At 42.6% G+C, this 27,518-nt stretch overlaps 1 protein-coding gene across 12 annotated transcripts in view; it reads left to right on the top strand.

Annotated features, from left to right (window-relative positions):
* Positions 1-27,518, top strand: part of dlg1b (discs large MAGUK scaffold protein 1b) — a 136,575-nt gene that overhangs the window by 97,442 nt on the left and 11,615 nt on the right. For all 12 annotated transcript variants that reach the window (XM_080778280.1, XM_080778279.1, XM_080778288.1 and 9 more), the window contains 12 exons: positions 990-1,043; positions 1,905-1,955; positions 8,283-8,407; positions 9,493-9,662; positions 11,034-11,170; positions 11,321-11,468; positions 12,457-12,592; positions 13,833-13,989; positions 14,682-14,784; positions 21,397-21,511; positions 22,655-22,831; positions 23,031-23,097. In XM_080778280.1, coding sequence (XP_080634406.1) covers positions 990-1,043; positions 1,905-1,955; positions 8,283-8,407; positions 9,493-9,662; positions 11,034-11,170; positions 11,321-11,468; positions 12,457-12,592; positions 13,833-13,989; positions 14,682-14,784; positions 21,397-21,511; positions 22,655-22,831; positions 23,031-23,097 — 1,440 coding nt within the window. The remainder of the gene's footprint in view (positions 1-989; positions 1,044-1,904; positions 1,956-8,282; positions 8,408-9,492; positions 9,663-11,033; positions 11,171-11,320; positions 11,469-12,456; positions 12,593-13,832; positions 13,990-14,681; positions 14,785-21,396; positions 21,512-22,654; positions 22,832-23,030; positions 23,098-27,518) is intronic.

Here is a 27,518-nt window from a genome sequence, read left to right as displayed (position 1 = left end):
AAAAAGATGGAGAGAGAGTGTGAGAGAGAGAGAGAGAGAGAGAGAGAGAGAGATGGATAGAGATGGGGAGAAAAGGAGAAAAAAAGCTATAATATGTAGACTGAGAAAGCTGACAGAGAGCTGGGTGGATGCAGAGAGAGAGAGAGAGAGAGAGAGAGAGAGAGAGAGACGACAGTAAGTAAGTGAGTAAGTTGAGAGTGATTGAATAATAGTAACACAGACAGAAATAGAGCAAAGTGACAGTAGAGAAAGAAGGACAGACAGACAGGCAGATATAGATAGAGACAGATCTAGAGTTGAGGTTTGTCAGTGAAGCATGGAGTAGATGCAGACAGACAGACTCCATGCTGCAGCGCTGCTCATCTGAGCTCTGCTCCCCCTTAAAACTGTACCAGGACCAGTGTTCCTTAACACTGTACCAGGACCAGTGTTCCTTAACACTGTACCAGGACCAGTGTTCCTTAACACTGTACCAGGACCAGTGTTCCTTAACACTGTTGCAGGACCAGTGTTCCTTAACACTGTACCAGGACCAGTGTTCCTTAACACTGTACCAGGACCAGTGTTCCTTAACACTGTACCAGGATCAGTGTTCCTTAAAACTGTACCAGGATCAGTGTTCTAACAGTAACAATGTCAGCTTCTCTACGTTGTGATAAGATTTACATTTGAATAATACTCAAGGTTGCCCTTTTTCTCTATATTTTGCTCCACCAAGGATGCGGGAAGCTTTGTTGATGATGTTGTGTTGTGCTGGTTTTGTGTGGAAGCAGAGAGCTGCCGGTGCCGCTAACCACACGAACCCCAGCATCCGTATTGTGGGGTTAAGCTTTGTCTGAAAATAGCAGATCGACAAGTTCTCAACGTATTTTCAGCGAAAGCTTAAGGCCACAATGACGGAAAACATAAAAGACACTAGTATAGCGCCCTGATGGACTCTGTCAGCCGTTTAGGGTTTTAACTGGTTGACATTGTGTTTTTGCACACAGGCCAACCCTCCTCCTGTGGTGGTCAACACAGAAAGCCTGGACACACCCCCATATGTAAGTACATCACATTTGTTTTAATCATTGTTCTATTCATCCGTGGTAGAAGAAGTCTCACATTTTTTCTCACAATTACAATGAGCAATACCATAATCTAGAATTACTCTGTTACATGTAAAAACCACTGCAGTCAGTGTATTGGCATCAACATGTAAATTACAGTACAAAAGTAAAATTATTATTTTAAATGTTTTAACCTTTGCACATCAAGTCAGAGTTGTGATCTACAATTATTTTGTGAAATTATGAAATACATTTGAAATAATAATCTAAGTCTGGAAAGTAAGTAGTCCCTTAAATTCAAATAACTTTAGGGGAGTAAAAAGTACATTTGGAGTAGAAGTATAAAGTATACAAACATTTAAATCCTCCGGCAAAGTAAATGTACCTCAGAATTACGCTTGAGTACAGTACTTAGTTACTTTTCACCGCTGAACAATAGAATGTTGAAATCCATCCATAATAATCCATTCAGTTGCTGCTTTTCACAGCACACTTTGTCATTGAAATGTCATCACTTTTTGATGATGTGACAGTGTGATGATGTGACAGTGTGATGATGTGACAGTGTGATGATGTGACAGTGTGATGATGTGACAGATTTTTCAAAAATAGCAGATCTACAAGCTCGTATATCTGCTATTGTTCAATAGCTAAAGTTTATATTAATGTGGATAAAAGCTAAGGAGACACAGATGTGTTCCGGGTCTTAATAGGTTAAATGTAGAGAGACAGTGTAGTCGAGCCTCAGTAAACTAGGATCACAGATTCACAGGTAAAAGTAGCATCAACCTTTTCCTTTAACACATGCACAAAGGGATTGGACAGTGTGAGTGATGTGACTTCCTCTGTTTTCAGGTGAACGGAACTGAAGCTGATTATGAATATGAAGAGATCACACTGGAGAGGGTGAGTTTACATCCTGTATTATGACCATTGACCACTCAGACAGACAGCAGGACAGCAGAGAGGGGGACGGTGTTAGAGAGACAGACAGTAGGACACTGAGAGGGGGACAGTGTAGGAGATACAGACAGTAGGACACTGAGAGGGGGACAGTGTAGGAGAGACAGACAGTAGGACAGCTGCGAGGGAGACTATGTATAGGAAAGATCAATATAACTACAGTATGTATACTGTATACACATAGCATAAGACATGCAGATACAGTATGTGCATGAGGTTAAGCATAATCATTTTGGTACTGTAGGTCCACATTATTTCATCCAGAAGTATTCCTGCTGAGTTCCGGTAGGATGGCGGAGGAAGGAGCTGCTTGATTAGTGAGCTCCCCAAAGTTGGTCATGATAAGTTAAAATAACCACGGAAAAACAGATTCAAAATGAAAAAGATATGACAAGAAATGAGTGGTGAACAACAAGGAAGCCGTAGGATAACTCGAAGTTATAAAGCAGATAAACAAACTGAAGAAAACAACGACGGGAGTGGAGTGAAAGAAAACGCCGACAGCATGGCGGAGGACTGTGCCGAAGTCATACGGACCGGGCTCGCTGAAATCACCAAAGAGCTAAAGACTTTTAAAGAAGGCATACAACAGGAGCTGGCTAAGTTTAAAGAAGAACTGAAGAGAGAAATGAAGGAAGAATTCGCAAACTATCGTGTAATAGTGGACCGGGAGCTACAACGACAAGACGAGGAGGTGACTGAGCAGAAGACGAACATGGCCGAGGCGCAGACACGGATATCAGAGGTGGAGGACTGGAGGACGGGAGCGAACGAGGCCATGATGACACTGGCGGACCACATTGAACAACTACAAGAAAGACAATTGGATGCCGAGGCCAGAGCAAGAAGGAATAATATCCGTGTATTCAATTGTGCAGAAAACAGCGAACAAGGGACCACTGTAATTCAATATTTGGAGCAGCTGTTCCACACGGAGCTTGAGCTACCAGCAGGTATTCAGCTCCAGATACAGAGGGCGCACCGTGCACTGACTCAGAAACCTACCAACCCGTCTGCACCACCACGGTCTATTGTGGTAAACTTTCTTCAATTCGAGACGAAGGAAATGGTGCTAAGAAAAGCCTGGCAGACAAAGATACAAGTAGGAGACAAACAGCTCGGTTTCGATCATGATTACCCACCCGAAGTTGTGAGGCAGAGAAAAGATTATATTCCGTTCAAAAGACTGTTGAAAGCAAAAGGAATCCGGTTCCAGACGCCGTTTACGAAGATGAGAGTGCAGTGGCCTGACGGTGAGAAGACGTACCGAAGTGCGGAGGAAGTAGCCCAGGCCATGGGGGAGAGAGGCTACATGGAAGAAGAATCCAGCCGCGACTCTGCAACGGGACCCGGCGCATCGGCGGAGGTGGAGGCGGCGGGGTCGGGAGTCGCGGGGACGGAGAGAGAGAGGCGACGAGTTGGAGGGGGACAACGGTGGGAACCGGAGTGGAGGAAGGTGGAAAAGAGGCGAGGAGCGGCGTGGAGAGCTAAGGACAGTCTACGAATGTTTATGAGGAAATAGGACGTGATTTCTGCTGTGAAAAGAGGTAACATAGAGTTGGGTTGAGTGAGGGAGGGGGGAAAGATAGGCGAAGAAGGGTATTTTTGTTTGGTTTTATTTTTAAGAAGGAAAAAGAAAGAAAAGAAAGATAAATTAATATACAGAGGGTGCCATAGATATAATATTTTTGTTCATTTCTAATATTGAACCCCCATATATATTATTGTTTTTGTTTTGTATACAACCAACTCTTTGTAGTGAATATGCTAACTAGGGCTTCACTAATATATTTTTTTACATTTAAATGTACCAACTGGAAGGGTTTGCTTAATTAGGTAGGGAATGGCTAGGCACTGGGGAAACTCACAGGTTGAGAGTAGTACTAGTTTGTCTAGAGAGGGGCCCTCGTGTAAGACGGGGACTATCCCCTCACCCCCTTATGAGGGTTTAAGGGTCACGGATGTTTTACATCGTGTTTGGAAGCTATGTGTGTGTTTTGTGTTTTGTGTTTTTGGTTTATCGACAAGCGGATACAAATACTGTAATGTAACTAGACAAGAAACAAATATGGGAACAATAAGGAATAACTATGTCTAATAAGTTGGGGATAATGTCACTGAATGTAAACGGGTTGAATTCGCCAGTAAAAAGAAAAAGGGTCATGACAAAATTGAAAAAAGAAAAAATGCAGGTTTTCTTTCTACAAGAAACTCATCTAAACAAAACGGAGCATGATAAACTAAAAAGGTTTGGTTATAGGAACTCATATTATAGTTCATACAAAAATGGGAAAAGAAGAGGAGTTATAATACTAATAGCTAATACAGTCAATTTTGATTTTGAAAAGGAGATTAAGGATAAAGAAGGGAGGTACATTATTGTGAAGGGGAGAATAGATAATGAACCGGTAACTTTAGTAAATATATATGCACCACCAGAAAGTGACAAGAAGTTTTTTAAAGACATGTTTGACGTTATAGCTGTGGAAACAAAGGGTATTTTGATTGCGGGAGGGGATACAAATGTGGTTTTATGTGATAAAAAAGATACAACAAGTAAGAAAAGAAGCAAGACACATTTAGCTAAGTTTGTAAACACATCATTGAGTGAGATGGGGCTGGTAGATATATGGAGAAGACTCCACCCAACAGATATGGACTTCACCCATTACTCGGCTGCACATAAAATCCATTCTAGGATCGACCAATTTTTTGTGAATAAGGGTGATAGTTACAGAGTTGAGGAATGTGAGATAGGAGGGGCAGATCTATCAGACCACAACCCACTGTTTTTGAAAATTGGTTTAAATAATAGGAAGAGGCAGACAGCGTGGAGACTTAATATGGGTATGTTGAACAGTGAAGTGAGGAAAGAGAAAGTCAGATCAGATTTGAATACATACCTTGAAGAAAATAACAATGGGGAAGTGGATCCGACTATAATATGGGATGCTATGAAAGCTGTCATGAGAGGTAAATTGATAGTGGAGACTGCAATAATGAAGAAGGCTAAACTAGTAACTTATAAGAAAAATAATGAAGATTTAAGGACATTGGAACAGGAATACCAGATAACAAAAAATGAGGAAATATACAAAAATATTAAAGACTTGAAAATTAAAATAAAGGATGCCCAATTAGACGAAATTGAAAGGAAAAGTAAATATGTAAAACAAAATTATTATGAGGCCGGGGCAAGAGCCACTAAATTATTGGCTAAACGTATGCGTAAGCAGCAGACATTGAGCAATATTAGCAAAATTAGAGACCCTAAAACCAAGGAATTAGCAACGGAACCAGAGAAAATAGAGAGAGTTTTTAAACGATACTATGAGGACCTCTATACACAACCCGAACAGGCAGAGGAAGAAGAAATGAAAATGTATTTAGATCAGCTGGACCTGCCAAGCATAGGGGCAATACAGAACCGTATAATAACAGCTAATATTACAGCAGACGACATTATGGAGGCAATTAGTTCCTTTAAAAATAATAAATCACCAGGAAGTGATGGGTTTCCTGTGGAGTGGTACAAAATGTTCAGAGAAGAGTTGATACCCATGTTGGTAGCATCTTTTAATTGGACCCTAAACAAACATAAAATACCACCATCTTGGTCCGAAGCAATAATCTCAGTGATACCAAAGCCAGGAAGGGATAAAGAACAATGTGGGAGCTATAGACCCATATCCATTTTGAATGTGGACTACAAAATCTACACCAAAATTATATCTAGAAGGTTAGCGAACATAGCCAACGAGCTTTTGGACGAGGATCAGACGGGCTTCATAATCAGCCGCCAAACTCATGACAATGTAAGGAGAACTATACACATTGTAGATCAAGCACAGAGGACTAAAACAAGCACTCTACTAGTGAGTGTTGATGCAGAGGCTGCCTATGATAGGGTCAACTGGAGCTTCCTTTACGCGGTATTGACAAGATTTGGATTCAATAAGAAAGCATTACAATGTGTAAAAACATTATACCAACAACCTACGGCTAGAATTAAAGTGAATGGGAGTTTATCTGGGAAATTCAACCTACAACGATCGACTAGGCAAGGATGCTGTCTTTCGCCTACGTTGTTCGCGTTTTTTATTGAACCCTTAGCACAAGCCGTGAGGGATAATGAAGGTATACAAGGGGTGACGGTAAACGGTAGCGAACACAAGATAGGACTTTTTGCCGATGATGTAATTGCCTTCCTCCAGAAACCAAATGACTCACTCCCCATTTTAAGCAAAGTATTAGAAGAATTTGGTCGTTTATCAGGCTACAAGATCAATATAGCCAAAACACAGATTTTGGCTTTAAACTATACTCCAAATGCAACTATAAGGGGAGCCTTCAATTTTAATTGGGAACAAAAAAGTATTAAATATTTGGGTATAAACATAACAAAAAGTTTGTCCACACTATATAAAGCCAACTACGAAAAATTAAATCAGGAGATAAAAAAAGACATTGAAAGATGGGCTACTTTGCCACTAGACCTGAACTCAAGGTTGGAGGCAATTAAAATAAATGTATTATCCAGACTGCTTTTTCTATTCCAATCCTTACCTGTAGAGGTCCCACAAGGGCAATTTATTACATGGGACAGAATGATCTCTAGGTTTGTGTGGGCAGGGCAGAGGCCAAGGGTCAGATTTCAAACACTTCAACTCCCAAAGGAAAAAGGGGGCATGAGTCTTCCCAACCTAAAAATGTACTATTATTCGGCCCAATTACGATATGTAGGATGTTGGTGTAAACCAGATTATATAGCAAAATGGAAAGATATGGAAAAGGAATTCAACAAACATCCCATTCAGAATATTATAGGAGACAAGGAAAAGTTTAAGAAAATAAAACATTGTATGGATCCAATCACACTGTTTACACTGGAGATCTGGTTTAAAATAGTAAAAAAATATAAGTTAGAAGAGGATATAAAGATTTTAAAATGGATGGCATTTGATAGTTCATTTAAACCTGCAGGGTATGATAAGGAATTTAAAATATGGAGTAATAGAGGAATGACGGCATGGTGTGTTTTGGAGAAAAATGGGGCATTGGAGAGTTTCACAGATTTGAGTGTTAAATACATGTTGGATAAACATGATTTCTTCAGGTATTTGCAACTAAGGGACTATTACACTAAGGAAGTCAAAGGGAGGCCCTCCATAGAAGTGAATGGTATTGTCCAAATCATCAAAAATATATACAAGGGGAAAAATAGTCGAATTATATCAGCAATATATACAACTCTGATGAGTGGCAGTCATTCAACGGAATACATTAAAAATAAATGGGAAGCAGAACTAAACATAGAAATTACAGAAAAGGATTGGACACATATGTGGAGAATGCATCAGTCAACTACCAATTCACGGATATGGAGGGAATTCTCTTGGAAAAACCTATGCAGATTTTTTATAACACCAAAAATCAAGAGTAAACAGTTGAAGCAACAGATACAATGTTGGAGAGGTTGTGGGGATGCAAATGTAGATCACTCACATGTTTTTTGGAAATGTCCCAAAATGGATATGTTTTGGAAAATGATACATGAGCAGATACAAAAGATATTGGGATACGAGGTGCCTATGAAGTGTGATGTTTTGTATTTAGGAAACCTGATGGGGGGTCAGATACGAGGAGAGGATAGATATCTGATAAACATTTTATTGGCGGCAGCAAAGAAAGCTATCACAAGAAAATGGGGACAGATGGAACCTCCAACACAGGAACAATGGGAGGACTTGATTCAGGAGATTCATTTTATGGAGAAACTAACACACAGTCTGAGGCTACAAGAAGAAAAAATGGAGGACAAATGGTATAAATGGACAATATTTAAGGGTATAGGGGAATGAGAGACAACTGTGGATGCCTAGAAAGATGTATGTAACTTTTTAAAACGCAATGTCGATGCCTGTTGTATTTTTTTTATTTTTCTGTTTTTTTATTTTTTGTACGTCTGTGATGTTATATGTATTGTAAGTTGGTTTTTTCTGTCTTGTCTTGTAAAACAATAAAAATTTAAGTTAAAAAAAAAGTATTCCTGCTAGTCCTTAAGGCATGTCCTCTTCCCTGAGCCAGGCCTAAACCTGAGAGATATCTGTCCGTATAAATGACTCTGGCATTGCATTAGTAATGTCTTATACAGTAGATATACTAGCCAGTTGTTGCACAGTAAGTCCTTTAATAACTGTAACACCCCTTCACATTTATTCAGTAATAAACAGTCATTTCTAAGGATTAGGGTTGTGTGCGTGTCTCCAGGGTAACTCAGGCCTGGGGTTCAGCATCGCCGGGGGGACAGACAACCCTCACATCGGTGACGACCCTTCAATCTTCATCACCAAAGTCATCCCAGGGGGCGCTGCCGCACAGGACGGACGGCTGAGGTGAACACGCACGCACACTCATACGCGTGCACAACTGCACACACACACACACACACACACACACACACACTGAAGCCAAAAATAGCCGATCTACAAGCTCACAACGTGTCGCAGCAGCACTAACTCTAACCATCAAAGAAATGACACGAGAGAGATATATTGTCTCTGTCCAACCACATATGTCCAAAACTGTTAGTTTCTGGGATTCAAATTCAAAAGCAGCAAAAGTAGCAGATCTACAAGCTCAATGTGTTCCTTGGTGCCATATTTTGAGCTTGTGGATCTGCAAATTTTGATGCTTTTGTGACGCTGTAGTGTGATCAAGTAGGGCGTTAAGAATTTTACGGAGATTTGTTTCTGACAATAGTAAATCACCTGAAACCAAAACATGTTCACACCTTATCCTAACCAGGGGCCTCATGGTGGAGTTGTTACCACAGATACACTCTAACCAGGGGCCTCACGGTGGAGTTGTTACCACAGATACACTCTAACCAGGGGCCTCACGGTGGAGTTGTTACCACAGATACACTCTAACCAGGGGCCTCACAGGGTTTGGGTAGGGGGGGGGGGGGCTTTCACTAGCTCATTAATGATGCAGACGAGTAGGCCTATAAAACACCTGATCCAGGTGACGACGGCCCCCCCTGAGCGGAGCACACAGGTGCTCCTAGGAGGTCACTCCACCCACATGTGGCCTCATCACCACCACCACCTGTCTGCTCGGAGCCTTGGGTTTCTGTCTGGGGGTGGGGGGAGACATACTGGTCATCCGTAGGTCAGTAGGGGGGTCAAGGAATGGAGGAAAATGCCCTGCTTTCCAGTCTGGTTTTAAAACCCTACAAGACCTGAGACCAGATTCTACAAAACGGCATCTGATCAGCAGGCCAGATGGTCCTAAAAAATCCCCCCCACTCAAAAGGCGTTCTCGGTCGCTTCACCAAAACTGTGGAACGCTCGGCTACTAGCTGTGAAGGCTGCACCTTCTCTGGCCATTTTTAAATCTTGATTAAAAGCACCCTGGTTGTTTTGTAATGTGCTCTAGAAATAATGTGTGTTTGTGTGTGCGTGTGTGTGTGTGTCAGAGTTAACGATGTGATCCTGCGCGTCAACGAAGCAGACGTGCGTGACGTGACCCACAGTGGGGCGGTGGAGGCCCTGAAGGAGGCGGGCTCTCTGGTCAGGCTGTACGTCCGGCGCAGGAAACCACTGTCAGAGAAACTCATGGAGATCAAGCTGGTCAAAGGACCCAAAGGTAAACTGGTGGTAAACTGGTTTTAGATATCTCTGCTGTCGGCCATAAACCAGCTGTCCCAAATATTAACATTTCAGTAAATAAAAAACAAAAAAACGATACTGCCTCATCAAAGTTGGTATGGTGACTGTATACATTGTCGGACACTTGAATGTGTCCTTATATTATCATCACTTTACCCAAATCAAGTGTAGTTAGGAGGTTTTTGACTATTAATGGGGGACAAACTCCACAAGTTGGAGTTAGGTGATTTGGTTTGCCCGACAGCTTGAGGGTCCGATGGAGTCCGATGGAGGAGGTTTAGTCAGAAACGCTTTTTAAATACTTTTCAATGGTTCAATATTAGTAAACCTACACACGTAGTTGACGTAAAAGTGTTCAATATCATTGATTTATTAAACCAAGAATCAGAACCAAAAAACATGAAGACCATTATGGCCTTATGCCAGCACAAATGTCAATACACATTTATAAATGTCTATTGTCTTTATGGATAAACTTTCTAAATGTGTATTGTGTTTATTGCTAAGGCTATTGTGTGTTTCTTATTGTGTGTTGTCTTTATTGATAAGGCTATTGTGTGTTTCTAACAAGTTCATAAACAAATCTTAGGCAAAGAGGAGAATAAATGCAAACTACTTCAATCTTCTTCCCAATCCTAGTCTTCCAACAGCACAGTGTCCATCAATATGAATGTCTGGAGGTCGCGTATAGAAGTACGAGAAACATTCCATTTAAAACATGTTAAAGGAGAATTCCGTAGATGATGGATGGAGCCATCCATCATCATGACCTGATGAAGATCAAATAGATGGAAACGTTGTCAGAAAGTCTTTTGTACCTTTATGGTGTGCAGGCTCCATCAATCATCTACTGAAGTCTCTTCAGCCCAGCAACACCCAGCCTGTCGATCTGCGTAGTCTACGTTTGCTCAAAGGAGAATTCCGTACCAGTGCTTTTCTTACCGTATTCTGATCTTATTATATCCAACAAGCAGTAGTAGAGGCGAGAAAAAATAAGAACAACATCCAGCACATGCACGCTGGGTCTTCGGCTCGTTCGCCTTCTTAGCGATCAAAATAAGCCATTTAGCCTAAGACCCAGCGCCCCCAGGGTGCTTGTTTCCATTGTGGTCCATTATAGGCCAGGCTGAGTGATCAATCATCAGAACACAGGTGCCATCACTTGTTAATCAAACCGAGCCGAGCAGTCATATTTTTTTAATTGATTGAGAAGTTATGATAGAGTGTGTATAGTGTTTATTGATATTGTGTGTGTGTGTGTGTGTGTGTGTGTGTGTGTGTGTGTGTGTGTGTGTGTGTGTGTGTGTGTGTGTGTGTGTGTGTGTGTGTGTGTGTGTGTTCGTTCTAGGTCTTGGGTTCAGCATCGCGGGGGGAGTAGGGAACCAGCACATCCCAGGAGACAACAGCATCTACGTCACCAAGATCATTGAGGGAGGAGCCGCTCACAAGGACGGACGCCTGCAGATAGGAGACAAACTACTAGCTGTAAGTCAATAAGACATGAATTACTAGGTGTAAAAGACAATCGGACAAACTACTACCTGGAAGACAATATGACACCACCTTAACACTGTGTGTGTGTGTGTGTGTGTGTGTGTGTGTGTGTGTGTGTGTGTGTGTGTGTTTCTCGTGCAGGTGAACAGTGCGAACCTAGAAGAGGTGAGCCACGAGCACGCGGTCACAGCGCTGAAGAACACCCCAGACGTGGTCTACCTCAAAGTGGCCAAACCCAACAGCGTGTTCATGAACGACAGCTTCACCGCTCCGCCCGACATCACTAACTGTGAGTTCCACTCCATGCCTCGCTTCCTCCCCAGCGTGACTGTTACATCTGACATCAGCAGCACTGGATTTATACGCATATTATGCCCAAAATAGCCGATCTAAGAGCTGGTGATGTGTCACTATGCGACACATTGTGAGCTTGACAAAGAAGTCGTGTCGGAGAGGAGTTCTGCTCTAGCATGGAGAACAGCAAGGAGAGTAAATGGAAAAAGCCTTTATTAATTTACTACAAGATACAACAATTCAGCAAAAAACATTAAAGATTGTGAAGGAGAGGAGAGAGATTGCTAGAGTGTGTTTGTTCAGTAATGCCCCCTACACACTGCACCATATTTGCTCCGATTATGCTGTCGGGGAGCTTTTTTGGCGCTCGCCAACGAAACCCCCAATCTGACGGAAGATCGGATTTGATCGCAGAGGGTTTTGCTCGACGTGTGTGAAAGGCTCTGCGAGAATATCCAGCGGTGATAAAAGCGCTTGCCTACCGAGCGTTTCAGAATATATAGCAGGTTTGATATTTGACTCTCTCGCCGACTGGACATCTTGCAGCCCGTTGCCACTGACGCCTAATGACGCGTGTCATTGTGGAACTCTCAAAGTCAGGTGATCGCTGCGGTGATCCAGATAATGTTATGTGCATTTAACAGGATTATTTCTAATTTGTTAATGCTGCGTTCAGACTGAGACTGAAGGATACAAAGCTACACAGCATATTTGTAGCTTTGTATCTTTGTAGCTGAAGTTGAAACCAAACCAGCTCAACGTTTTCGTAGCTTTGTAGCCGTTGTAACTTTTGCAGCAGCTACAAACGTCGGATGTATCTTTGTATCCATGTCGCTGGCTTCCATTGAAAATGTATGGTAGACTTTATCTTTGAATCTGCCAGTGTGAATGTAGCATTAACTCTTTCTCCCTGTCTCTCTCTCTTTCACTGTCTCTCTTTGTCTCTGTTTCTCTGCCTCTCTCTCTCTCTCTCCCTCTCTCAGCCTACTCCCAGCACATAGAGAACCATATCAGCACCACTCCCCCCAACTTCCTGGGCCCGGCCCCGCCGCCCCCCGCCCCCTCGGGAGGCTACTCCCCCACGCCGAAAGGCATGCTGGGAGACGACGATGTCACCAGGTATGTCTCCTGTCACTTTCTGCGCCCACTGGCCAAGTGGTCCAGGCGCATACCACATAGAGTAAAGGCTCTGGCGTTGTGTGTTCGAGTCCTGTTCATGACGACCTTTGCTGCATGTCTCTCCCCTTCTCGTCTCTCCCTCTTTCCTGTCAGTCTTCACTTCTATCAATAAAGGCAGAAATGCCTAAAAGTAATCATAATGTTTACACTACAGTACATACAACATATCGTCTCTGCTGCCGGGTGGAAACCTCATAATGTCCTCCAAAACTGTTACTTTTCAGTAATCAGTTGATGTTCAACAGTAGCATCACATCTGCTACTGTTGATGTTCAACAGTAGCATCACATCTGCTACTGTTAATGTTCAACAGTAGCATCACATCTGCTACTGTTGATGCGTTTGTGTGACGCTGTAGTGTGATCAACAGTAGCAGTCACATCTGCAAAGATTGTTTTTGGACCCACAACATTCTTCTGGTCTCGACTAAAGAGGCAAAGAGGCACGTCACACAGATAACAGGTGTGACACGCCAGGCCACGACACACAGATAACAGGTGTGACACGCCAGGCCACGACACACAGATAACAGGTGTGACACGCCAGGCCACGACACACAGATAACAGGTGTGACACGCCAGGCCACGACACACAGATAACAGGTGTGACACGCCAGGCCACGACACACAGATAACAGAGGCACGACACACAGATAACAGAGGCACGTCACACAGATAACAGGTGTGAAACGCCAGGCCACGACACACAGATAACAGGTGTGAAACGCCAGGCCACGACACACAGATAACAGGTGTGAAACGCCAGGCCACGACACACAGATAACAGGTGTGAAACGCCAGGCCACGACACACAGATAACAGGTGTGAAACGCCAGGCCACGACACGCAGATAACAGGTGTGAAACGCCAGGCCACGACACACAGATAACAGGTGTGAAACGCCAGGCCACGACACGCAGATAACAGGTGTGAAACGCCAGGCCACGACACACAGATAACAGGTGTGAAACGCCAGGCCACGACACGCAGATAACAGGTGTGAAACGCCAGGCCACGACACACAGATAACAGAGGCACGACACACAGATAACAGGTGTGACACGCCAGGCCACGACACACAGATAACAGGTGTGAAACGCCAGGCCACGACAGGTCTAGGCTTTTTCATATCGTTTGTCTTTGCCAATGACTGACAGCGTGTGTGTGCGTGTGTCCAATAGGGAGCCCAGGAAGGTGGTCCTCCACAGAGGAGCGACGGGATTGGGCTTCAACATCGTGGGCGGGGAGGACGGAGAGGGCATCTTCATATCCTTCATCCTGGCAGGAGGACCCGCCGACCTGTGTGGAGAGCTGAGGAAAGGAGACAGGCTGGTGTCAGTACGTACACACACACACACACACACACACAATGTGTTGCATCATGACCTGCTGAGAGCCTGTTCATCGTCTGACGCTGTGACACTGTAGAATGGACCAAGTAGAGCATTAATGTACGAACAAATATATAGTCTGTCGGGTTGAAACCTCGTATGTCCAAAACTATTACTTTTCAGGATGTAAATAAAAAAATAGCAGATCTACAAACTTGAAAAAAACAAAAACAAAGAAAACACAGCTTGTAGTTTTGCTACTTTGGTGACGCTGTAGTATGACCAAGTAGGGCATTCATTTACGGACAAAAATAAAAGGTTTCTGCCCGATCAAAAAGTTGAAATATGGAGTTACAAGGTTTATGCCGAACAATATTAAAAGGATAAAACACAATAATAAACCTGGAGAGCTTATTTCCATGGTGTTCCTTATGACTGTCACGGCTCGTCTCCACTAGGAGCGTTGCGTGGTGTTGCGTCACTGTCATTGACGTGGTCTCTAGTTGACATTGAACCTGCTTCAAGGGATTCATGGAATTAAGCATCCATCCATCAACCTAATTAATAAATTAGCTACAGCCTAATTCATCCACATCGAGTGCTCTAGTAGTGTTACACAAATAATATACCCACCTTTCACTTTCACACAAAATCATTTTCATGAGGCATAATTTAATGTAGCTGTTTGTGTGATTACAGGTAAACGGTGTGGACCTGCGCAGTGCGACGCATGAGCAGGCGGCGGCCGCCCTGAAGAATGCCGGACAGACGGTCACCATAGTGGCTCACTACAGACCTGAGGGTGAGGCCACACCTTACACCTCGTTAACAACCTCACTTGTTACATTACAACCTCACTACAGACCTGAGAGTGAGACCACACCTGTCACCTCGTTAACAACTTCACTCATAGACATAGAAAGGTAGACGCCTCATTCGCTGCTGCAATTCATTGGAGCGACATGTATAAAACTGAGGGCGGAAGTCCGCCGTTATATGGCGCATCCCCGGCGTCCAGTCACGTCCCTTGCTTTCATTACTTTGCAATGGGCACCAACGCAGAAGCTTGCCCTCACTTTTTCACATTTGCCCAGAGCCGGAAGTGGCGTCTACCTTTCAATGTATAAGACCTCACTACAGACCTGAGGGTGAGACCACACCTGTCACCTCGTTAACAACCTCACTCATTACATTACAACCTCACTAGTAGACCTGAGGGTGAGACCACACCTCATTAACACATTCCGTCCGGACGTGTGGAAACGTCATAGGGAATCGAACCGAGGGGTGCATACGACGTCTGTAGACGTCCTAGTGCATCCTCAATGATACCGGGTGAGAGAGGAATATTCAGATTTTTTATTTTTTATTTGTCAGTTTGCCTTTCGGCTACCGTATGCTACGCTCTGGGCTCATGTTAGCTTACCGTTGACTTAGCTGTTAGTGCGGCAGAAAGAATGACTCGTCTCCTAATCCAGGGTGCTCTCCGTGGTTTTGAACTGATCGATATACTGGCGCTTCATTTCTGCTCCTCATCTGTCTCCGCTTTTTGGATCATATATCGTATAAATTAAAACGATAGCAATGTAAAGCAACCTTTTTTTTTAGCGGATTGTTTCCGGGTCATGGGTTTCAGAGTAAAAGCGGCCATGTCTTTCCGGCACCCCAGAGCTCTTATTTTGAAGGAATCCCAGCACCGATTGTGTTAACAACCTCACTCGTTTCCCCTGTATGTGGGCGAGTCATCAGGTTACCTGGTGAATGTCTTGAGGACATTAGAGATAGGATTGAGGATGAGTTGGTTGAATAATTGAGAGAAGGAGAGGGGAGGGGAGGGGATAGACATGGTGTGTTTGGAGGGAGGAGAAGAACAGGTGGAACTAGTAGTGGACTGTACCAACCAATATCAGGTGGACTGTACCAACTAGTAGAGTCTGACAGAACCCCCCCAAACACAAGTGAGTCAAGATGGCTGCCCACATAGAGCCAGATTCTGCATACGGTTTCTTCCTATTAAATAGGTAGTTTATTTTTTCCTTGCCAGTGTCAACAAGTGTTTACTCATAGGAGAATTGTTGGGTCTTTGCTCTATAATGTAAAGTGTCTTGAAACAGCTGAACTTGGACTATACCCACCACAGAAGGTTGTCTATACCAACTACAGTAGTAGTAGCTTGTAAATTACAAAATTGTTATAGCAAATGTTTTTTTTATATACTTTATTAACAGTTGGCAACCAGTACAGCAAAGTGCAATTATACAAGCAATTCTAAAAGGATAACAAAACAACTATTCTTTGGTGGCAAGTTTGAAGACTTAGCTACAGTGTACAGTAGGTCCTGTTGTGAACCGCCGACTGCTCTTTTATGGCGGTTTTGAAGGCGGATAGGGAGTGTAGGGGACAGGGACTGTACCAACCAACAGAAGGTGGACCAGACCAATTACACAGATAGATTTGCTTTGATTTAGTTTTCTTACATTCAAACTCAATGGGAAGCAGCAGCACTTCCAGAAGTTGAGAGGAATGAATGTAATCCACTTGAAATGTGTCATCATACATGTGTACATGTTGCTTGTAAAGTTTTCGTTCCATATTGGTTCCAACTTTTTTTTTTGGGGGGGGGGGGGTTTCCACCCGACTGCAATGCTGTACAGTAACTGGAGATTCAGATTGGTTGGAGACAATGACGGAGAACAGATTACATAATGAAGTATCTTCATTTGGATCTCAAGCAGATGGTAATGTGCGTTATCAAAGACTTTGCATCCACATTTATACCCATTCGCTAATTAGTAAGCAGTCTTCAATTCAAGTTTGAGAACTGCGCCTTCATTAAAACATGCTGACTGAGTGAGAGATGAAAATCTTCATTTGACAGTGCAGTTTTCCCACATGCAGACATTGTGCATTCGACTCGATATATGTTAGAGTTAGGCTGATATATTTACCATTATGTGGCTTATATGACTACATCCGTATTGGCTATTATGCAGCCAAAGTGTCGTCGTTTTACGACTTTCAACCTTGCATCCCTATTTTAGGTTGGGGTCCATCCATCCATCCATCTTCAACCGCTTATTGGGTCGCGGGGGGTAACAGTTCCAGCTGAGATTTCCAGACTTCCCTTTCTTGAGCAACATTAGTAATTTCCTCCTGGGGAAGGGGTTAGGGTCATTATAGGTAAACATGTTGTGATGCAGTGCAACACATTGCAAGCTTGTTTTTTTAATTGTGCTTGAGTTGTTGTTTAAAATTAAGTTCATTTTATTTACATTTTACATTTACTTAATTTGCTAGAACTTTGCACTTTTTGTTAAGCTATCAGCCAAAACATCGGTATTCGGTGGTGTAGGACATTGATCGGCCTTGTAGTGTGTTGTGAGCTTGTAGATCAACTATTTTAGAAAACTTTTGAATAGGGATTAAGTTGTTAAATATAATAACAATTGCTTCATTTGTAAAACATTTTTTTTACTTGTTTTCTAAGTTAGCTGTGAGAGTGAGGTCTAGCCAACACCAACTCAGGACTCCTGGATAGCTGCCCTCCACACTCTCCTATCTAACATCAGGTTCTTGAGCTCTACAGTGTTGTTAGCTAAGCAGTCGCGCATCTACGTATCTACGTAGGTGGTGCGCTTCTTTCTAAAATGTTGCACTTCTGTCAAAATGGCAGCCACACCATTGTTATTCAGAGGTCTGGGACTCGACAAAAAACCTGTCATGGATCAGTCGATGTCCCTTATAATGTCCATGTGGTCACCCAGGATGAGTGTCACGGCTCACCTCAGAGCACTATAATTGTCTGGCTTTGTGAAGCTGCCTCCTGTTAAATAGTTGATGAGAAGCGATATGGGAGCTCACCATGACTTATCGCTTATTTTGAGTGGCTACTCACAAACAAAAACCTGTTGGTGTTGATCAAAGTACATGTGCACGTGCTGTACAAGGTATTTGACTTGACACGTTTTTACACATATGACCCTGGTTTATATGGTCATAGTAAAACGACAAAAATAATGTTCTGTTGCGTTTGACTCAACTCTCCTTCCCAGCAGTGGGACAGTTTTCTACTGTTCCTGTTAGGTTGACTTTCAGCGGCTGTCCCCATCTTTTAACCACTTAAAGGTAGGATAAGTGATTTATTTTAGTTAAAAGAAGTGTTAAATAGCTCTACATTCTCATAGTAATCATTGCTATGGCGTGTTTGTTCAGTAACATGAGTCACCATGTCTCTCCTAGCTCTATATAATAAACAGAAATTCCATTTTACATTGCATCTTATGAGTGGTCGGTTTCTTTTGGCCTCGACCTGCATGCCCATACTTGTCCTTATCACTGTGAATCGTGTGATGTAGTCTGGAAATGCGTCTATAGCAGTGATTACTATCAGAATATATATAGCTTTAACTTTTTAAGCATTTATTTTTTGTTTTATCCAACTTTTAAATCCAATATGCCGTTAACCAGGATCCGACAGGGGTCTCTACTTGCCCCTCTTTCTCTTTTTTCCCTTCTACACCTAATCACGGGCGAACATAGCCGATGTACAAGCTCACAATGCATCACAACATGCTGTGACGGCCCCAAAAGGGTCCCCGAGCCGTCTCTGATTACCCCCCTGTTGCTTTAAATACCCAGGAAAGTGCACCTCGCGGCAGAGTGAATATGAGGACTGTAATAAACGAAGAGGTCGATACATCCCTAAGTGTCAGTCATGCTGTGTTTGTTCCCTAGCGAGTTAGTCCAAAATTAGAGTGTCGTAGCCTCCGAAATTGTCGTTGAATACACCTCAGACGGAGTTTGATTGACTCCCATGACGGATTAAAAATATCCTCTGCTGCCTGCTGGTATTTACGATTGGATCATAATAATTTTGTGAGTGAATCATACAACAACTTTCACCCAAAAGTAGTGAGTATAGCTGACCTACAAGCTCACAACTCGTTGTACACTTTACTTTTTGAAATATAATAAAAAGGAACGTTTTTTGGACACCCGACAGCGACAATAGTAATATTTATTTTCACTTGAACTCCAGTAACTGTGATTTTGGGGTCGGGTGAATTATATATTTTTTAATTTGGTTTGGAGACCTTGACATTGACAGTCACACTGCGTCTTGCGTTCCGGCAGGGATTGAATTCCATGCCAGGCATGGATGGACTATTAAAAGCCCTGAGGTACAGGACCTGCTTTATTATTATTAATATTAAGGGACTTGGAGGATCCAGTGGTGGAAAGTAACTAAGTACATTTTCTTAAGTACTGTACTTGACTACAATTTTGGAGTATTTGTATTTTCTTAAGTATTTAGAGTTACTTAGATTATTATTACAAAGCATACATTACCCATTTCAGCCCTACATTGAGGCCATTTGAAAATAGCCGATCTACAAGCTCACAATGCGTTGCGATGCGACACATTGTGAGCTTGTAGGTCTGCTATTTTCAAAAGATTTTTTGCACATTTGAATACTTGAAATGGGACATTCTGCATAGTGAGTACTTTCTAAGTACTTTAAGTAGATTTTGAATTCCAGACTTTTACTTGAGTTCTACATTGCAGTATTGATACTTTTACTTAAGTATAACATTGAATACTGCTTGGAACTGAAGGGTGAGGATGTGTGGTGTGCTGCTGTTGCAAACGCTCTGTTGAACTGATCCAACTGGGGTTTGGGTCGGATATTGTTCGGTTTAATTATAATTTAGTTTCCTTTTTGTTTATTTTTAAATGGTGTGATCGACTACTCCGTTTTCATTTATAAAATTGGCTTGTCAGGCAGAAACCTCTTATCTTCATGTTCTAACTTTTTTGTGCTTTGGTATACAACGCCCTACGTTGTCATCATACAGTGTCACACGGAAGCATCAAAAGTAGGAGATCCATTGGCCCGGACGGCTGGGATAGCGGTCCGGACACCTAGGCTGCTGATGCAGCCTGACAGCGTGTTGCGGGTTCGATCCCTGATCCCGCCCTTTGCTGTGTGTTCTCTCTCTCCCCATTACCTGTGATTTATCATCCCCCAAAAAGATGCAAAGTGAGCTTGTAGTTTTGGACACTATGAGGTTTACACCCGACAGAGACGTTCTAGTATTCATTGCTTGTTAATTAATTTGAGATTGGATTTAACTCGGTTAAAACCGACACAATGCGCTGTGAGTTTGTAGATATTCGAAGTCTTAAGTGGTTCATTCCACCTGCAGTGAAAGTCTGTGCTGCTGACGCACAGCAGCTGCTTGTTTTGTTGCGTTGCGTTGCGTTTGCGTCCGTCTATTCTTTTCCAAGACTAAACTAATCTGGGGGATCGATAGATGTGGCAGATGTCGGGGTCTTTCCTAATTCAAGGTCCCCAAGAAGATGCGGAGACATAATTCCTAACTGCTCCAGTCGATAGACACTCCCTTACTGTGAATACTAACTAGAGTATTCAACCTTTGTTTCACCTGGGACGTTTGTTGAGTACGTACAGTATATTCAGTCATTAATATTCACATATGTAAGCTTATGCCAGTACAACCTTGGACTACTAGACTTCTCTGCCGTGAGACTTGAAAGAAAGAAAAAACACCTAACTCAATTTGAGGTTTTAGATTTTCTTTTTGTATTTTCTATTGAACATCCTTTACGTGTGTGTGTTGGTGTGTTGGTTAAACAAATATTGAACCAATGGAAAGTATTAAAAAGTGCTTCTGACAAAACCTCTATTGGACCAAAAACTCCATTGGACCCTCAAATTGTGTAACTCCACCACCTATCCCCCTCATGCAAGTAATTGACAACATGGAAGTCACAAGACCAACTTTGATGAAATGATAGATAGATAGATGGATAGATAGATAGATAGATAGATAGATAGATAGATATTTGTCCTTTTGGAAATTTGTTTTGTGCACAGCAGTCAGGATACAGAAAACATATACAAACAGATCACACAGCACATTGACGCCAACAGAAGGCCACCAGTCATAGTTCCAAGAGGCATCACATCACACTTTATGCACGGAAATGAGATGTAGTATCATTTTTATTTAGTACGGTCGTTATGAATGCAGCTGTTGTCTGTTACAGAGTACGGTCGTTATGAATGCAGCTGTTGTCTGTTACAGAGTACGGTCGTTATGAATGCAGCTGTTGTCTGTTACAGAGTACGGTCGTTATGAATGCAGCTGTTGTCTGTTACAGAGTATGGTCGTTATGAATGCAGCTGTTGTCTGTTACAGAGTACGGTCGTTATGAATGCAGCTGTTGTCTGTTACAGAGTACGGTCGTTATGAATGCAGCTGTTGTCTGTTACAGAGTATGGTCATTATGAATGCAGCTGTTGTCTGTTACAGAGTACGGTCGTTATGAATGCAGCTGTTGTCTGTTACAGAGTATGGTCGTTATGAATGCAGCTGTTGTCTGTTACAGAGTATGGTCGTTTCGAGGCAAAGATCCATGACCTTCGAGAACAAATGATGAACAGCAGCATCAGCTCCGGGTCGGGCTCACTCCGAACCAGCCAGAAGAGGTCGCTATACGTCAGGTAATGCTCTGCATAAATACGTTTAACCTTAGAGTATATATGAATAGAGACGGCACCGGATTTCTCCTCCCATCCACTTGCATTAAGTTGCTCAAAAGCGCATGAGGCGATTTCACTCCTCCTTCCGGGTAGGAACAGAGTGCATTCTGGGATGGATTGCCCCAATAACATGAACGCGCTGGCCGTTGACTATCATTGCATGCGTTCATGTATGAAACAGCGGCGTTCACGTACTGTATGAAACAGCATTCACGTGTCATCATGAACGTGCACAATAATAGTCAAAGGACCAGCACGTTCATATGTTTGGGCCAGCGCTGCAATACCAAATATATATTGGTATACACTACAGTATATTAAAATATTTTAAAAATATATTTTTTTTTTACAATTATACAACAGTTACCCTTGAAACTAAGATATTCGCTAAAAAAATATATATTTTTAATGACAGATGTATAGTCACTTGCAATTTGTACACTCTCAGAGTTAGACCCGTATGGGGCCATTTGTAACCCACTCAAGGACACTATTGATAGCCACTGTAGCAGAGTATTTCCAGTGAGCCAACATGCACAATAGCAGAACCCTGACCCAGAATGGAACTGAGCCTTCATTAGTATCATCGGTAACACCTGTGACGGAAGTAGGAAAAAAGTTATTTTTCAAAATGGTGTGCATAGGGCCCATTGGGTCCGGCTTGGTTCAGATTCCATCACCTCTGGACCCGAACGAACCCAGAAGACGCGGTCAGTGCTGATCAGGAGGAGTCGAGCCGCAGCTGTGTAAAGCTATGTGACGGTCTGTGTTGTTGCGTATCGAAAATAGCAGACATGCAAGCTCACAATGTGGTGCCTTGCGACTTGTTGTGAGCTTGTAGATCTGATATTTTTTAAACGCACAACACCGTGCGACGAATAGGCTGATCTGATCTGATCAGATAACTGCTGCACACAGCAGCAGGCTGCCATTATGATGACTGCATCATGCAATGTTGTGTTATGTGTTGCGTTCAGACGGGCATGCAAAAGATTCAAAGATACATACACATACACAGCGGATTTGTAGCTTTGTATCTGAAGTAATTTTTTGGTGTCTCTCTCTCTCTCTGTCGTCCCGTCCCGTCCCCCCCCCCACATACAGAGCTCTGTTTGACTATGATAAGACCAAGGACTCGGGCCTGCCCAGCCAGGGCCTGAACTTTGCGTTCGGTGACATCCTGCATGTGGTGAATGCGTCAGACGATGAGTGGTGGCAGGCCAGGCAGGTCACCTCGCAGGGCGAGCTGGAGGAGGTGGGGGTCATCCCCAGCAAGAGACGGTGAGCACACTGAGCACGCACACACACAAGCACGCATGCATGCATGCATGCATGCACACAGTGTAGTTTTATATCGTTGCTGTAGGGCAGAAACCTCGTAACTCCATACGACATTATATATATATATATAGACATTAACACAGGTGCATACACAAAAGGGTTACCAGTTTGTAAGCGTGTGTCTTCTTCCTTCTGGCAGAGTGGAGAAGAAGGAGAGAGCGAGACTAAAGACGGTCAAGTTCAACGCCAAGTCCAGAGACAGAGGGGTGAGTGGTCCCAAAATCATCTGCCACCAAATACTATAACATTCACATCCAATTTACCATCAGACCATTTACACATATAAGGGCTGGGCAATATCTCTGTTATATCGATATATGTCGTGACTAGGTAGGATTTGAATAGTATACTCTCGTGATATGGCAGTATGGAACTGTTAAAATATTTGGAATCACTTATTTTACATACTTTAAAGTTATTTTCAAAAAAAGATATATATAAAAAGTCTACAAACTCACAACGGCATGCAATATCCAATATGCAATATATAAATATAATATAGCTTGAAAAAACATTATATTTTTTCTTTATATATTTTTTTAATTACACTACAATAAAAAAACGATTATGGCCACAATACGATCATCACAACATGGATATTTGAGTTTGTCCATATCCACTACCGTGCCCAGCCCTACATACTGTAGGCCTATCATATCCACTACCGTGCCCAGCCCTACATACAGTAGGCCTATCATATCCACTACCGTGCCCAGCCCTATATACAGTAGGCCTATCATATCCACTACCGTGCCCAGCCCTATATACAGTAGGACTATCATATCCACTACCATACCCAGCCCTATATACAGTAGGCCTATCATATCCACTACCGTGCCCAGCCCTATATACAGTAGGCCTATCATATCCACTACCGTGCCCAGCCCTATATACAGTAGGCCTATCATATCCACTACCGTACCCAGCCCTACATACAGTAGGCCTATCATATCCACTACCGTACCCAGCCCTACATACAGTAGGCCTATCATATCCACTTTACCGTGCCCAGCCCTATATACAGTAGGCCTATCATATCCACTACCGTGCCCAGCCCTACATACAGTAGGCCTATCATATCCACTACCGTACCCAGCCCTACATACAGTAGGCCTATCATATCCACTACCGTGCCCAGCCCTACATACTGTAGGCCTATATAGCATGCAGTGCTAGAATACCCATTTCCTGTGTATTGTATTGTGTTAATGTTATTTTCTGAAGATGCTGCACTGCTACTACAAACTACACGTACTAATCACACTGTTTGATCCAACTAATAGTTCCAGAGTGACAATAATGGCAGCTAGCTAGCTAGTTAGTTAATAGCATGTTGTGGATGATCTTTTGACTGCCTCAGCCTCGCTCCCCTCCCAGATTAGTGTGTTTTTATATATTTTTAATAACGTGTGTTTCTCTATAACGTGTGTTTTGACGTGGCCACACACACACACCTGGTGTGTCGTTGTAACTTTAGAGAACAGCTGAAATGGGGAAAGAAAAGAGAAATCACACTTTTTAGAGCTTATCCGTGGTCATAATGGTTACATAAATTCCAGGCCTTTGAGATTAAAATGTTTGAGGACCGCTGCCATATGTTTCTAAAAACATCTTGAGGCAAGGGCCTATCCCTTTGCCTATCCCAATGCAGTTACAAACTTAATTCAGCACTGCCTTTTAGAGTTTTCTTTTATTTATTTTTTACTTTCTGGCGTGGGTTAAAAGATGCCTACACGGTCGGTAATGCGATAGTTGGGAGCTAAAATATGTCACGATTATGCTCCTAAAAATATATATATAATAATAAACATTTCAGCTGGTCTTTAACATGCCTTACCAAACAATGCCCACGCCACCCCCAGCCTCCTAACACGGACACCACTGCCGAGTTCAAACCAACGTGCATGACGTGGACAAACCCCAACCAGAGAAAAAACAAAACAACGCTTGCCATTGACTGACTGTCTGTCTGGCTGGCTGACTGTCTATCTGTCTGTCAGTTTGGCTGACTGTCTATCTGTCCGTTTGTCTGGCTGGCTGTCTGTCTGTCCATCCTTTTGCTCCCGTCACCAGCATCTGCTTCGAGTCCTACAGTATGTCTCCTCGCCTCCTCCCCTTCCCTCGTCTCCTCTCCTCTCACTTGTCCTCTCTCACGCTACGGCACTCTGCTTGGAGTGAAATCTGGTGTAGCCAGACAACTACAATCTCTGAATGCTATATAGAGTCTGGAGCTACTCCTCCCGAAAGCCGAGAACAGAAGATGTCATCCGCTTCCGTTCACAAAAAAAAATATTTTAAAATATTTCATTTCAGAATTTCTATTTCTGATAAGCAGCAAGCTATATCTTTGCTGTCTGGAAGAAACCACCTAACTCCAAAATCTCAAGTGGAAATTTTAATACTTTCCTTTTGTTCAATATGTTTTTAACCAACACATGTAAGTAAAGGTCGTTCAATAGCACTGATTTATGAGGGGAAAACAAGAGGGCTAAACTGGTGGAGTTGGCTGGATTGGCAGATTTGAGTATCCAATGGAGTTAGGAGGCTTTCGCTAAAGACGTAACAGACAGACATAAAGCGTGTTCAATAGCATTGATTTATGAAAAACAAAGTTAGGTGGTTTCTTCCAGACAGCAACGATATGCTTTGATTGTTTTGACACATTTGCGCAACCGTAAAGAGGAAACGGAAGCGGGGAGGAGGCGTCACATCCATGTGTGTATGACGAAAGAATTTGAATATCGTGATTCGTGGGATACAACTGTCTGGCTCGCACGACTACTCTGAGTGTAATGTGTCGAACTCTCACATCATGTCGGACATTAAGTCGGACTCTCTCTCTCTCTCTCTCTCTCTCTCTCTCTCTCTCTCTCTGCATGAACATAACTAGTTGTCTTGTATTAATACCACTTTGACTCCATTCACCAGCATCCCCTTCTCTTTTTCTTCCTCTCACTCCGTCACTGAGCTCAACTCTTCTAACTCTCCTCTTTAACAAGATGGCCGACGTCTGACACCGCGTAGCTTCTTGATTTCAGATGGAAGATAAGCAATGTCTTCCATCCCGCATGTATAGCTCCACACTGCTGACCCATATATGGGTGTCTTATCCATATATGTCCACCTGGGGGGGCTATCAAGCAATCCATTCGTGGGGTGATTAGACCAGTGGCTCTCAAAGTGGCTCCATGGACCCTCTGTGTTCCTTGAGGGGGGTTCAAAATCAATGATACAAGTCTGTAACTCTGACAGTATACAAATGAAAGCAAGTCAATTTGGTTACATTTGTATCGTGTCACTGTTAACAGTATTATTTAACTCGAAAAGACTTCTGGGGTCATTCTCTGGCTTTTCAGTGCAACACATAAGTTGCTTGATTCAAAATTTGATATTAATTTAAGCTGAATATATATATCGACCCAGTTTAACCACGTTAGATTGTTGAACACACACGTCCCTGCTTCTGTCGACTGATAGTGTCCTTCTAATGCCTGAGGGGGGAATTTCATTTATATATATTTTTTTTGAAGAAATAATATAAAATGCATTAGAAGGACAATATCAGTCACCAGGACCAGGAATGTGTGTTGCCAATGTATCTAACATACTTTTAATTTATTTTTACAATGGATTAGGAGAGGGGCATGTCTGATAAAATGTATATCAAATGTCTAAATATTGAATCAAACAAAGTGCACACAGTAGTTAATCTAACTCCAGAACTACCCGTAACCAGTTGAACCCCAGCGTTCATATTCTGGGGTGAACATTCACCAAAAAATTGCTCACAATGCGTTGCATTGCTTGTCGATCAGTAGTTTCTGGTGAAGAGATGTGGTGTAGACAGAAAAAGTGGTCAACATCATGCAGTTGCTCTAAAACTACAGGGGTTAAGGGGGGTCATGTGCAGGAGATGACACTAGCGGTTGCCCGACTGCCCGTGGCAAGTAAATAAAATGAGTTTGATTTCAGGTGTTTGAGTGGGGAATAGCATCTCTCTTTAGTTCGTTATAAAACAACACAAGATGTATGTGGAATTTATAGCTGTTGAGATATTTGGCATAAATATTGAGGTATGTCCATATCACAAAGCCCCATAATTTGTGTAAGTGTTAAATGAACGGTAATTAAAATTGTACCTATCGCAATTTACTTTTCGGGCAAGTGGACATGACCCATGCGCAAGTAGAACATGACCTGTACTTGCCTGATGGGCAAGTGAAGTGCGTCTGAGATCTTAGTGTCAACCCCTGGCCTGTGTAAAGGGTTTGAGAACCACAGGATTATTAGACCCATCTGACTCTGTGGCGGATTGGAAATTTCAATTTCAATCTTCAGCTGTGTTAAAAGGCTTCCCCTAAAGACGATCCCAACAACAAGTTTAGTCACAAGTGACTTCATGTTTCTATTGAAAAGTAGTTTATTCATTCATGACTTTCAAATTAACTTAAAAAAATCATCATTTAACCTGAGAGAATTAACTATGCAACCAAGTGCTAACAAATGGCGATAACACGTGGTTGAAAGTATAGTTAAACGTGCTCCTGGATCCAACAGGATTAAACATGAGAGAAAAACTGAGGACCCGGGGGGCCGGGGCACTCAACGGTAAAATGGAGGAAACAAC

Source organism: Protomyctophum bolini (assembly GCF_963924005.1).
Source record: "Protomyctophum bolini genome assembly, chromosome: 12".
Taxonomy (NCBI): Eukaryota; Metazoa; Chordata; class Actinopteri; order Myctophiformes; family Myctophidae; genus Protomyctophum; species Protomyctophum bolini.
This window is presented reverse-complemented; position numbering and strand designations above follow the sequence as displayed.